General features: G+C 39.7%; 1 protein-coding gene across 2 annotated transcripts in view; it reads left to right on the top strand.

Annotated features, from left to right (window-relative positions):
* Window positions 1–2937: 2937 nt before the first annotated feature.
* Window positions 2938–14976, top strand: part of LOC148019717 (uncharacterized) — a 39098-nt gene continuing 27059 nt past the window's right edge. For both annotated transcript variants that reach the window (XM_087700822.1, XM_087700821.1), the window contains exons 1-4: window positions 2938–3091; window positions 3181–3264; window positions 3474–3567; window positions 3684–3772. In XM_087700822.1, the coding sequence (XP_087556948.1) occupies window positions 3050–3091; window positions 3181–3264; window positions 3474–3567; window positions 3684–3772 (309 nt within the window). In that variant the 5' untranslated portion in view covers window positions 2938–3049. The remainder of the gene's footprint in view (window positions 3092–3180; window positions 3265–3473; window positions 3568–3683; window positions 3773–14976) is intronic.

Here is a 14976-nt window from a genome sequence, read left to right as displayed (position 1 = left end):
GCTTGATCACTTGTAGAAATTGTAGGAATGGGAGGTCGCATGCATTTGGAGAGTATGTTGCTTTCCATGTGCCCAGTACAATGAGGAGGTGATGTGGCATTGTTTGCAAAGCTTGATTTGATGGTTGTAGATAGGCGGTAACTGTGCAAGATCGCCAAATAGTATCACAAGTTTCTTGTTAAATGGACTAAGCAACGAGCTTTGGTAGTCGCTCACTATCTAGTGCACTATTATATCGAATGTTGTCCTTAATAACATGGACATCTCATCAATGATGATTGTGCTAGCTTCTCTTATTGCAATGTAGCATTAGTCTGTCTCTTGCAACTATACTAGATATTGATGTGCATGTATTGGTACCTTGAATTGGTAGTGGATTGTGGTGGATAAGATGCATAGTCTAGTTGTAGCTACTCTTATGCTCGCTGTCAGTAGTATGCTCTTATTCCTAGAAATGAGGTTGTAATTGGAGTAACATATGAGGAAGCTCTTCCCACTACTTAGTGTGCCACTGATAATATGTAGGCCCTATGTCACATCGATGAGGTGGTTGTAGACAGCTTGTTGTTTTGTTGTTAGAGTGCTATCAAGAATCATTCGTAACTCTTTTGTGAGTTGTAACATCTTTATCCATATTGATGCAATGATACTTTCATAGTCAGAAGCTACTGGAGGTATTGTGAATGTCGCTAGGTTGTCTTTGATGAAAGAGATCTTTTGAATAATCATGTTCATCAATTGGTGGATTCGGTTTGAGGCAAGCAAGTTTCTTTGCATGTAGTTTATGATGAACACTTCAAGGTCTTTCTCATTGGCCACAAGACCACTGAGTTGGCACTCAATGTAGTATGATTGTGCCGAGTTCTTGGCACATATTAGTTTGCTCCCTAATCTAATGCTTGTTTGTTCTAGTAATGTGTTAAAGAGGAAACTTCAGTTTGGTGGCATGGGTGAAAATTAGTGAATCGTACCAATCTAGTATGTTGCTCCATGGTATTGCCATAAGCGTCGCAGAGAGTGGGTTCGAGATTAGATACAGTGGTGGCTTTGGTGATGCTGTAGTTTATGTGGTAGTGATAGAATGTTACATTCTCTAAGCTCGATAGCCTGGCATAGTAAAGGTCTACAAGATGCATGATGATATTCCTTGCCCTTATGAGCTTCTATTGTTGTATTTGTGCAAAGAAATTGTTGATGTACTTGGTAGACTTGCTTCATATGAGTATCAAGATCTACATGCAATTTAATGCCGCTTCGATGGGTGACACTGGCTTGCATAATATTGCAACACAAATTACTTTTTGCTTGTTTGAGTCTAGGCCTTGCAGTCTTAGTCTCTTGGCATCTTCTATATGGATGCTTAACTTTCTGATCGGCTCTGTCTTCATTGCGTACTTGAGTAGGTAGTAAGAGACAGAAGAGTTTGTTACTCATTGAATATTCATGTATGCCCCCTAGAAGAGCAGTATCATTGGGTGATATGTCACAACATTTTGGTGCTCATCTCTAGGATGGTAGTAGATATATTGTTCAGTTTCAGGGTGTATTGTTGGTTTTGGATCGTCACGTGAAACATACAAAAATCCGTACTTACATTTACTGTGGTTGTTACTTTTGATAAGATCATTGATCACAAATCACAAGGAGCCATAGTCAACCAAAAAGTACTTCTACACATAAGAAGCGTGTTCACGACTAGACTAGTCTACGTAATGCTCTCCCGCGTAATCGAAAGAAGAAATTTGTGTATCATTGGCCTTCCAGATCTACAATCATGGCCCAAGTGCTTATGGACAGAAGAACAAACGGTATCAAAACATACCCAATTGAGGTGCTACATTATGAATTTAACATCTCACTTAACCAATTTAATAGAAGTCATAAAAAATGAAGGCAAGGACATACTAGAAGATTACATGCAAAAAACACACTACAATCATGGTCATGACAATCCTACAATAACGATTGAGAAGGTCACATACCTATTGTGTAGAGAGGTTTACACCCAAAAACACGATTCCAACTCAGATCCATTCAATAACATAATCTATGTAACAAGCAAGTTCTTAAATACGACTTCTTCTCAAACATTTAAAAAAAACTAATAATATCAACTTTTCTCGTAGAAATCCACACAAAAGCAAACCCAGAAGAAACCAAACTTCAGCCAGTGCTAAACTTGCAGCCTCAACCACTGCAAGTCTTGCCACTAGCTTAAGTACTTCTGTATTATCTGGCACCATTTGCAAGTCCTACCACCAGCCCAAGTACTTTCATATCATCGGGCACTATCTGCAACCAAAACCCACGAGCAAGTCCAAAAGCGCCAACATAGAGACACAAAAACAAGTACTTCATCTACATCATAAGATGTAAGAAAAACGTCAAGGAGTACGTAGGACATATGACCAACATTGAGAAAATAATTCAACAACACTGAAGAAATCACATCAAGAAAATGAAGAAAGACATAGAAACATTCAAGCTGTTCGAGGATAACTTCGAGGAATTAATAGTTGCTAGCATAGACAAGGCTAAGAATTTTGAGCAGGTTACCATCCGTAAGAAAAATGCAAATGTGTGACAGGGTATAACAACCTACACAAACACCTAGCAAGATGTAACAATTATTATTTTTTAAAAAGAAGAAACCTCATTTAACATAGCAAAAAAAATGCGGATGTTCAAACTTACAATCATTAACTCAAATTATACACGTATATTCTCCTTTCGAAATTTTCCATGTATTTTAACAACGCTAAATCTTATTTACAAATATACTTCACTTTAAAACAAGTCACATATCTAAACACCATCAATAAAATTACTACATAATAAACATGCAAGAATTACATATGAAACGTCATACTCCTTTACTTAGCTTAAAGTGTCAACCTAGTTTCCTAGTAGTTCCTTATGTTAGTGGTCTCTCAATATGAGGGATCCGGATTCCGTATCACGTTGTGGTATGTTAGCCTTGATCCACGTCATATTTGATGTAGAAAGATCACTAATATCAATTTAGTCCTCTGAATGCCAGAGCGCTGAGATGGGCATCGCAGACTCCAGGCACGCTGGTTCTTCCGAGTCAGTGAGTGCTCGTGCTTCTCCCGTAGTTCTCTCTCTGTATAGGCATCTTTGTGCGAGCGCGGAGTTAATGCTGGACGATAACATGCGCAGGAACCTAGCGATGGCATCACCGTTGTGTCTGGCAGGATTGAAGAAGCTGATCCTTTTCTTCAAAAACTTAAAGCGCTGGAAATCGTGAGGATTCTTTAAATCTCAGCAATTGCAGGAATTAGTACAGTAAGCTGAGTTTCTGACAAACAGATCACAATCCCCCCTAATAATTACTTATAGGCATCAGCAATGAACCTCGAAACATTAGTAAGAGTGTTTGGCAAAAGGATTTCCGAAACAGGCATTTGCACATACTTCTGATGCAGCACCTAACCTGATGTCTCATACTGTAGGCCACGCCTATACTGAAATCAGTGCCAGTTGAAAGCACCCTGAAAGACCTGCTTCTAAGGCGGCCTTCATCACTCTCTCATTCTGGCGAACATGGTAAATTTGCAAGGCCGTCCATTGGTGATGTTCAGAAAAGCATGCAGGGATTGTTAGAAGCACTTTTTATGGTGTTCTTTGAAACGTGTTTTTGTCTTTCTACCATTTTCATCCAGGTTCTCTGGATCTCACAACAACAGCTGCACTGCTCACTCTTTATCAGGAGTGGCAGAGAGTTACAGCTGAAAAGATAAATAAGCAACAGGTACATAGTTACTCTTTACCATTAGCAACAAGATAGGAAGTTTACAAAAGTTTTCTGCATCAAACCTAATGAAGAAGCGACGACTGCCAATTGACAGACAATGCAATCAGACTCTTCTTTTTTTATGATAGTGTGCTTTCATGTGTCCCCTGCAGCAATGTACATCACAGCCTGTAGCAATACTGAGCACATGAGTGATAATGACTGCTGTATATGATGAAGAAAGAGGAGCTTGATCAATGTTTTCAGACATTGAAGTGGCTAGTGACATCTGCACTAATGTTCCAGATAGTGAATCTGAATAAGCCCTTTGTGGTGTAAGTGGATGCCAGTGTTTATTGGGACCATGCTAGCATGGGATGGCCATTTTCTGGCTTCCCTCTCAGTCCCATCCTGTCTCAATACTGTCCCAGTCCCGTCCTCATGTTAGAGCACCCTCTCATGGTAACAGGGGATAGCAACTCTTGTTCCCGTCTCCGTTCCCGTTCTTGTTCGCGTCCCCAAAACCTGTTCCATGTTACTATGATTGGGATGGCAAACCTTGTAAGCTGAAAGACTTGAAATCTGCAAACAGGAGATTAAGGGAGAGTGGTGGGCTGCATGCTTATTATAGAAAGTTTGGGACACCCAAATTAGGGTTTTGCATGTGGGACACAATAACTCTCTAGGATCACGTTTCTTTTTGCTTCACTAATTAAGCATGTTTTGGGGTTGCTTAAGTCATGCTAATGCATTTTTGGCTCAACAGAGAGTGTGCAATGGAAAGGAAAGTGAACATGGTACAAACAGAGAAGGAGATATAGTAGCTCTTGATAATAGAGAAGACCTGTAATTTCTTGGAACTCTTCAACATTTGTATTCCCTTGAATTTTTTTGCCTAATATTTTGGGCAAAGTGATCCTTGAAAAGTTTTTTCTTGACTTGTAGAAGGAAGGCAGGATCTTTTGGAGCTTTGCCTCTCATTGCACAAAGTTGGAGTTGCTCAGATTTTAAGAGAATAGAATCCTGTGGGTCATGAATTATATCTCCTTTCTTAGGTGCAAGATAGGAGTGTTAGGACAAAGCATCCGGTTTGTCTTGTTGGTTTTGCCATGCACTGTAGACCTTTGTATTTATAGTTTCTTATTATGACAACGTTGAGCAATATGCCTAGGTTCTCCACAATACAAACATTATCCAAGAGCGCGTTGTTGTTGCTTCTCTTAATCTAACAATGCCTTGAATCGAGCCGAGTCAAGCTCAACATCGATTTCTTGTTTCCCTTAGGAGGTCATTGTTGTCATGGTATTTAGGCTTAATGATGCCCCATGGTACTTTTCTTGGTGTCTCTCAATAGGTGATTAGCATACTCTATTGCTTGAGAAATGAAGTCAATGTATGAACTTTTAGCATTGTCAATTGAAGATCCTTCACATAATCATTCAATCCCTAATGAAATTGGCTAATAAAATAATCCTCTTGAAAATCGTATTACGAGTGAGTTGCTGGAATTCAAATACATAAACTAATGCTGGTCTAGATCCTTGTTGTAGACTTCTCATTTTGTCTCAAAAACTCTAGCTCTATGAGTATCTCCAAAGATGGCTGAGAATTTTTGAATAAAAGTTTTGAAATCATGAGGTATAGAAGATTTTTTCTTGAGTAAGAGTGCAAACCAAGAGAGGGATGTACTTGAGAGGAGTATATTGATAAGTCCCACACTTGAGGAGCATCATTAGGATAGCGTTCGGGTTGCATGCACATGAACAACCACATTTGCTGTAAAGAGCCTCAGAACTTTAATCTCATTCGATTGAACTTTTCAAGTAGGCTAATCTTTGGCTCCTTCTTGTAGCTAGGAGGGTGGCTACAGGATGTTGACAGCGGGTCTTCTTGATGTAGGCTTGCCTCTGGAAGTACTTGGAGTTAATTTTGAAGGTCTTGGATAAAGCTGGGTCCAGTTGTAACTGCATATTACTCTCACGGAGTTCTTGAATATTTTGCATGGTGGTGATGATACTCTCCATCACTATATCCATCACAACTATGCAAGATCAAAGTATGGAGTCTTACCAAACTATTATGAGGTGACAAGAACTTGGCAAGGACAAGGATTGTTGCCTCACAACTTACAAGAGAGTAACTTGAAGAAGAAGAACACAATTCTTTATTGCAAGAAGACAGAGTACAAGAATATCTTTCTAGATAGAAGATTCAATACCATGATGTTCACAATAGGACTAGGTTCATGATACAAGACAAGGCAAGATCTAGATATAAGACTAGACTAAATACAAGACAAGATAAGAACTAAAGATATTGTGAGAGCATGCAACAAAAGAGGGAACATGAACATAGAGAGAAAGTAAGAGAGACTACAATGAAAGAAGAGAATGAAGGAAGAAAATCTGTTTTGAACTTTGAACAAATACTGAATACAAGGAGGACTGATCAGTCCTTGCACACAACCCAAGGCATTAGTGAGGTTACTAGATCAGGCTAATGATGGATGGCAGCATCCGAAGATAGAGGAATGACTCAGATGTTAGAGTATGCTAGAAACTTGCAAGATAGAATGAATTTGCCAACTGTGGGGGCTGCATATAAATGGCAGCACTAGTAAAAAATTGCATGACCTATTCATAGTCATAGGTAATGGCCATTTTTGGACTTGAGGATTGGAGGGACGGTAGCTTCTTTTGTCCCATGTCCCACTCCATGTGACTATATAGTTACAAGTGATAGACATTCCTTCTCGTCCCCCGTTCCCTATCATTGCTGCATTTTGCGTCACTTATGACTATGGACTTGCTTATGTAGGGGCAATAAATACTAGCTGATTGCATAAAAAATAGGAAAATATGCTGATTACCATTATAAATATTGGTCATCCTAGCGTGGACAGTGTGAACCCGGTCTAGATGTGAAGAAAGACCCTAATGTAGAAACATAAATGAAAGTGTACAATTAAGCATAAACTCAATAGAACACAGTTAGGGTTAGGGTAACTCAGACACAATGAACATAGTGTAAATTTAAATGAATGAATGAATACTGAATATACAATGCTCATGCAGCAAACAAATTGTGCAGGGAATGAAAATTGTACCATAGTAGCTAGGAGTTTCGAAAACGGCAAGGTAGGAAATGGGTTTCAAACAAGTTTGCTATAGTATTAATTTTTAGGAAATGTCTAAAAAACGTTTCTTACCTACGTAGTAAAAAATATGGGTTATAGAATACATATACATGAAATACTCAAAGAAGTAATCTTCCCTGTCCATTATCGATATGACCAATGATCAAATTGTACACTATAAGCATGAAAACAATATCAAACCTTTAAGAAAATAAGTGTTATGGACCATTTGTAAATCACATTTGAGTTTATAACTATTGACATCCTTATCAATGATTGTCAACATAATATTTAAAAGGAAACATTAAATACCATTTTATGGGAAGGATAAAAGTAGCAAACATGAATAAAATCATAGAAGTAACAAAGTGTCAAACAAGTCCAAAGCCTCGTGAACCATGTGAAATATTCAATATAGAAATGGAATCTGGAAACTACTAAAAGTCAATTCTAAGTCCTAGAGAATGTATCATGAGTCATGACTCATCTTGAATGTCCTTCTCAGTGTCCTCAGTCTCCTCCTCGTCACTCTTGTTGCTAGAGTTGAAGCTCTCAAGTAGATCCTCATCAATAGCTACAACAACACTTGTGCGAGCTGCATTACGAGTATGAGCCGTTGTATCTTATAGCTTGAAGAGGCATTATAAGCTCCTCATAAGTTCGTGGAGTGCAAATTGTTTTACGGACTATTTGGAAGGGCTGTAGACTATCACGATTCATGAATCCGAAGGTTTTAGGTAGAAGGCATGATTACAAGGGGGAAAATGCTACTTTTTGGTGCTTTCACAAGGAAAAAAGGTGCTTCCATGATAGGATATACTTTTTTGGGCCAAAACGTTACTTTTAAGACATTGACATTTTTTTGATGTATAAGAAACGTCTCAAAAAGGTAAGAAACGTTTCTTACCCGTTTTGTACATTTCCTACCTTAGGAAACACGTTTCCATGCAACTATGAATTTAATCCTGAACTCTTGTGTCTTGAGGACCGAGGTAGAGGTAATGAGTGGGAGAGTGTTATACTCTTAATGGATCCTGAAACGCAGTAGGGGCAATCTCCAAGATGCTTGATAGCAGCAAACATAGCAAGGGTGATACTGGATCAATGTCTGACAAGTAGAGGAGAGAGAAAATTGCAAGCACAGTAGGTTGACCGCAACAAAAACGTAGGTATGATGACATGGTAGGTTGGCGGTAGTAAAAACACAAGTATGATGATGTGGCAGTCCATACAGCAACTGCAAATCACAAATGTAGAAGTTCAGCATGTCACGAGTCGTAGATGATGTGGCTGATCAACGAATGCAACAGAAATCGATGTAGATTGTGCGATGAAAGTTGGAAAGAGGCTCTGGATGGGTATAGATAAGGTTGGGCAGTCTCAATTGAGATGTCCTTTGGGAACAAGTGTGGGCAGTGAAGCTAGAGGGCCTGAAACTTGCAAAAACGAGATTGGGCTGAATGGAGGGTAGCCTACCTATTTATAGAAAGTTTTGGGACCTTGTACCGCGCATCGTTTTAAACTCTCTTAAACGGCGCACAATTTAAGGGTTTTCATTAATTAAGGATTTTTGGGGCTATTAAGAGGCTAATTTAGAATGTAATGCTTATTTTAGCTCAACAACCCCTCTCATGCCCAAAAACTGAGCTAGAAAGAAAGACCAACCTAAAGTTTTGTGTGTTTTTGTTTTTACCCCAGGGCGTCCCATCCCAAAGCAGCTAGGGCATCGGACAAAGGGTGCATGATGGCTGTCCAATGGACTATCAAGACTACAAGGTGATGGTTATCTTACCAAGGGAGTCCAAGTGGTCACCCTAGAGAGGCTAGGACATCGGATAAAGGGTACACGATGGCTGCCCAATGGCCTAACAAGTCCTGCAAAGGCGGATGGAACCGCACTAAACTTTGAAAAAAAAAAGGTGTTTGGTTTAAAAAGTATAGGTGGTGGTAATGGACGGGTGACTAGTGGTCAAATCCAAAGGCTTTTACAAAATAAGTAAGTTATCCCTACCACTATTGGGTGTAGATGACGAAGGAATAGGATAAACGTGGGTGAAGAAAATGTGGGGAGCATGTGGCGAGGCAAAAAGTGTGCGGAAAGCAAGCTAGCGGCGCTAAGCAAGCATGGGAGATTGCTTGTGCAATGCCTCGAATATGGTGGATCTAGAGTCAACTACTCTAAAAGACCGAAAATGGATAAATGCACAATAGATGTATGTTTACAAGAATAGAATGCCAATGCATTGGAGTTATGCAAGAGACAATGCAAGTGTGATTATGTTTATGCAAAATACTGTGCAACAATGCCACTTGGATAGTGCCCTCGTAGGGACATTGTTCTCTTGTCCAAGTGTTCTTTTATAATCATGTCATCTTGATAATGCGGATGATTTACAAAGTACTTTATGCATAATGTGTCGAAAAGAAACTATAAACAACATCCTATCACCATCAAGAGAAGAAAGTTGCTCTCTCTCAAACTGGAAGGGAAAGCTGAAGGGAATCACCCTCTCTCCGTCAATCTAAAGAAGTAGGGGAGGGTGTACCCAAGCTGATTCTAGGTAACAAATACTGAAGCACTGGGGTCGATTGACCGCCTTGGTCAATATGCTAGCAAAATTTTCTGGTGAAGGTACAAACTCTAGGCGAATGGTGCCTAGCTCAACTTGCTCTTTGGTGAAGTGGAAGTGGATCCCCACATGCTGCATCCATGGTGTAATGATCGGATTGCCCGCAAGGGCAATGGCACTCTAATTGTCACAGTAGACAATGGTAGAAGAGTCGCATGAAAATTGGAGTGTCGCCAGTAAGCTCCTTAAGTAGATAGCCTCCGTGGTACCATCAAAGAGAGTCCTATACTCAGCCTCGGTCGTGAAAGTCACCACTGTCTCTATCTTATGGCTAGCCCAAGTGATGGGTGCCATGCCCAAGGTAAAGAGGTAGCTGCCATGGAAAACGCCGGGTGTGAGGATCTCATACCTAGTTAGAGTTAGTGTACCCTTGTAAACATAAAATAGAACCATAAGTGAGGCCATAATAATAGGTACATTGCAAATCAAATACGAAAACATGCAATCCAATGTGATATCCTAGGTACAGTGAAATATTAACTAAAAAAACTAATGAGTAAGCTAAATCTGGCCTAGTGTGAATAAACCAAAGGAGTTTCCCTCCCATAGATCTATAATTGTGTGTGTAGGCATGACTCCTAATGAAACCAGTCTTCCTTCTTGGAGAGAGTGGTAATTCCTTGATTAAGCACTTAATTCCAACAATTAGCAAATAAACATAAATTGAAATGCACAATTTACCTTAATAATCTTGGACAATAGATACCCGGTTGGCCCCAAAATTGGCGTCCCTTTCGGTATTTCTTTAACTTTAAATGCTAATGGATTGAGTACAAGTTGAGATTCCACAATCTCCTTTGTTGATCCAAAACCCCCTTGTTGTACATACAATCGAAAAGCAATTTGGGCCAATTGCCCCTTGATTTTCATCCAAGAATTGCACAAATGGAACCATCAATTGGCCTAATGTTGTCTCAATTCACAATGGATGGCGTGGCATTTGAAATCCATGTCAATTCCATGAATTTCAGGTGCTGATTTCAGTGTATGATGCCTTCACCAATTGGCACGGGTCTCGAAGTGGCTGTCAAACCCTAATTTTTGTAGAAATTTAGGGTTTACGGTAGAGATCTCTTTGTTGTCTACCGACTTTTCCTGAGATCTACCCAAAATGGCTAAGAAATGCTGAGATCTCTTGAAAATGGGTTGGAGAAGGTAAGATAAAGCCAAGACGAGAGAGATTTGATTTTCTTCACGAGAAAACCCTAAATTTTGCCTGTTGCTTACTCTAGCCTGCATTGAACGTAGTCACCTGCTGCTAGGCACCTCCAAAATGCTGTCACCTAATTAGCAATGCTGTTGCCAGCCCTTGGAAGGTGACTCCTTGCTGTCCCTTGTTTGTTGAGGCCCCTAGATGGTTGTCTTCTACAGCAAATTGCTGTTCTTTAATTAGAAAATGGACTAGCAGCTCTCTCTCTCCCTCTCTCAAGCTGTAAAACTAGCTGAATGGTTGAGACTGAGCCCCCAAAAACGTTTTCTCAGTTTGTATGGGCATTTTTACCAAGTGGCAGCCTTCTAAACCCATTTTTCAACATTATCTAGCCATTTAATTAATTTTCAAAATTAAATAATATTGACAATTAATTTCAGCCATTCTGACCTTGCCCAAAATTAAAGGTGCTCATCCATAATTAAATTGGCTTGGCCTTTTGCAACTTGGAGTGGTCCCCAACCTCTGTTGACCCTTAGACTGGCATTAGCTAATTAATTAATGCTAGTCCCTAGTGTCACCACCGACACTTATTGGCCAAATAACTGTCCCAGGGTTAAAACTGATATCTATTGGCCCCCAAAGCCCATTTGGCATAACTTATCACAACTTTTGCCTTTGACACGCTCTACATCCTCGAGGTCCTTGGCCTGCTACCATGGAATATCTGCTGTGTGCATCACAGGTGCTTAAACAACCTTGCACATTTGATTAATAATTTAATAAAATATTATCAGCTAGATTAAAGCATCTCCAAATTTCACGTCCCGGTGATAGACCTCCCCCTTGAAATCCTTGCAATCATCCTTGATTGTATTGCATATATGCATTGCCAAACTTGCCACTTTGTATACTAGCATCATGCCAACCTTCTAATACATGGAGTTATGCATACTACCAACCATACATGGATACATTGGGTCTTGCACACCATGCATTGGTTGTTGCATATCACAAGTATTTGTGCCATACATCCTCGTATGTGGTCCCTAATCGACTGTAGAACGAAAGCTAGTGCCACTACCAAAGTACTTTGGCTGCCCCATCATTGCATGCATGCTCTACTTCCAAAAAGCATTGGATTGGCACTTCCAAGTTGGCCTTGTATATGCATCAATTGCCCCATTGGTGTCATTTTCTTATACTCACTACTCACATTTAGAACATCATGCTGCTGTATTTGCTCTTTCTTCGGTGCATCTTGCTATCTTGAAGCTCTTAAAGATGATCTCTTCTTCTTACCTTTGTTTCCCTCTTTTAAGGGGCACAAAATGTGCATGAATTGAGGATCATTTGCCAATTGCATAAACACTTCAGCTACTCTTCTTAGCCAAACTCTAAACTGGTCATCAAACTCCTCTTCACCTTGCTGGTCATTAGCCTCATTATGCCTTGAGAGCTTTGCATCTTGCCCAACAGCAACATTTTCAGCTTGCTGTCCATGGTTTGAGCCTTGTCCAAGGTCAAGCATTGTATTTCCTTCGTTCCCATCTAGGTGTTCATATTGAGAGGCATCATCACTGCTTGATTCCATCTCACTATGTGAAGACATATTGCTGTAATTTCTCAACTGAGAGCAAAAATCAGCACTAGCACAAAGCTTTGGCTTGCAATTAGGTGTCTCAGGCCCACCAAATCAAGGACTAAGTGGTATCCCGACAATGGAACCATGAAACTGGCCTTTCTTCTTGGAGAGGGTGGTAATCTCTTGATTAAGCACTTAATTACAGCAATCAACAAATAAATATAAATTGAAATGCACAATTTACCTTAATTATCTTGGACAATAGACACACGGATGGCCCCAAAACTAGTGCTCCTTTTTGTATTTCTTTAACTTTAATTGCTAATGGATCGAGTACAAGTTGAGATTCCACAATCTCCTTTGCTGATCCAAAAGTCCCTTGTTTTACATACAATTAGCAAGCAATTTGGGCCAATTGCCCCTTGATTTCACCCAAGAATTACACAAATGGAACCACCAATTGGCCAAATGTTGTTTCAATTCACAATTTTCAGGAGTTGATTTCAGTGTGCGATGCCTTCTCCAATTGGCATGGGTCTTGAGGTGGCTGTCAAATCCTAATTTTTGCAGAAATTTAGGGTTTACAGCAGAGATCTCTCTACTGTCCACCAAATTTGGTTGAGATTTGCTCAAAATGACTAAGAAATACTGAGATATTTGGAAAATAGGTTGGAGAAGGTGAGAGAAAGCCAAGATGAGAGAGAAATGTGATTTTCTTTGCAAGAAAACCCTAAATTCTACCTGTTGCCTGCTCCAGTCTGCATTGAATGTAGTCACCTACTACTGCTAGACACCTCCAAAATGCTGTCACCTGATCAGCAATGCTGCTGCCAGCCCTTAGAAGGTGACTCCATGCTGTCTTCTGCTTGTTGAGGTGCCTAGATGGCTGTCTTTTGCAACAAATTGCTATTCTGTGATTAGAAAATGGATCAGCAGCTCTCTCTCTTCCTCTTCCAAGCTCATGCTGCTGTCGAGGAACCAGCTGCTGTAAACCATTGAAAACTGAGTATAGTTTCATCATAAGCTGATCACTTGCTGATTTGAGAATTGGCAAATGTGATCCCAAACGGATTGCAAAAATTCATCAATAACTAATGCAAAAACTGATGCAAAACAAATCCCAAAAGTGACCATAAATGATTCTCAAACTGACCAAAAATTGATATGAAATTTTGTCTCAAAATTGAGGCAAACGCTTATTCCAAACCGATCATAAACTGATGCAAAAGTATAGTTTCAATGCCTGGGTGAAACTCATACTCAGGCCCGTTATACATTGCCAGTTCTTGCCCAGTTTGTGGGTACAAAAAAACTCGACTTGGACGAACATTTGTTCACCATTCAGTTACACACTGGCCAACAGACATATTTTTCTACCTAGTAGTTGTCTGATGTTCGTTTGTCCCGTCCACAAGTGTTTACACATTGCTCACCACTTGGTCGTCGGTCATTGCCCAACCTAACATAAAAAATCAATGTTAATTAATTTAACATCAAGATTTTACACTAGTCAATCTTTGATTATCGCTACATTAATTAACATCGATCAACCATTGTCACAAATATTAAAAATAACAATATCGTTTTAATATAATTAATATCAACTCTATCGAACAATAGAGAGTAGGGGAGTTGAACCCCTTCACCATGCTATTGAAGCATAGATCTACCTAGCTCTCTGCAAGGTGGAAAGAGGGAAAATTTATTGACACACCACCCCTCTTTCCTCCTCACCTGCAATGCAAATGCTCTCCATTTAGTCGTTACTATATTCGTCGTCCACCTCTTCCACTGAATCAGTATCTCCAAATATCGTTCTCACATTTGTATTCTCTCTTTCTCGAAACATGGTTCGGGTGACATCCCTTTGAGCTACTCCTCTAGGTTGATTGGATCTTGGTATCGGCTCTAAAAATTGAGATCGTTGAATTGCTTGTGTGGTATCCGTGCTAGTTAATGCAACAATGTCTGCTAATCCATTCCTCAAATTGTTTTGCTGGTCCGTATCTTGTTGAGATGTATTAGTTTCTCTCTCCAATTCTGTTGTTGCTTCACGTATCCATGCATCATCAAAACTGTCTCTGTGCACAGTGTACACATTGTGTAAAACAAGACATGCAACCACCATCTTTGGGACATTTTGGAGAAGCATATCACATCTCTTCAACAATATGCGAAATTGAGCTTTAAGGATTCCAAAGGCTCTTTCAACTGGCATTCGATTGCTTGATTGTATGTAGTTTGAATAGTAACGTTCCGGAGATAAGCCGTGTAGGATAAGCACAATCACTAAGAAGGCAATTACCAAAGCCGTACATGATAAGCACAATCACCAAGAAGGTAATATTGACCCAATGCTCCATTCGTGTATCGCTTTCCCAAATCTGAGCGTTGGAAAACATTCCAATCATGCATTGAACCTGCCCAACCAATATCATAATTGTCATGAGGACATGTATTATTGAAACCTCACTTAACATGTGGATTAATTTTAACCACATGGTTAAGTAAATGTTGCACATGTGAGGTGTAACTAGGGTTAGAGTAAATTTATGAGCCTAGGACTCGTGGAAATCACTGGATGTCAAAGGTAAAAGTTGTTATAAGTTATACCACACACGTACTTGGTGGTATCTGGTGCTAGTTGTTGGCCTAGGTCATTCATTTGACTATAAGTGTCAGTTGGTGACACTAGAGAAGTGGCGTTTAATGGTACCTAAC

Source organism: Lygodium microphyllum, chromosome 19, assembly GCF_053477565.2.
Source record: "Lygodium microphyllum isolate KBCC chromosome 19, Lygodium_microphyllum_v1.1.10, whole genome shotgun sequence".
Taxonomy (NCBI): domain Eukaryota; kingdom Viridiplantae; phylum Streptophyta; class Polypodiopsida; order Schizaeales; family Lygodiaceae; genus Lygodium; species Lygodium microphyllum.
This window is presented reverse-complemented; position numbering and strand designations above follow the sequence as displayed.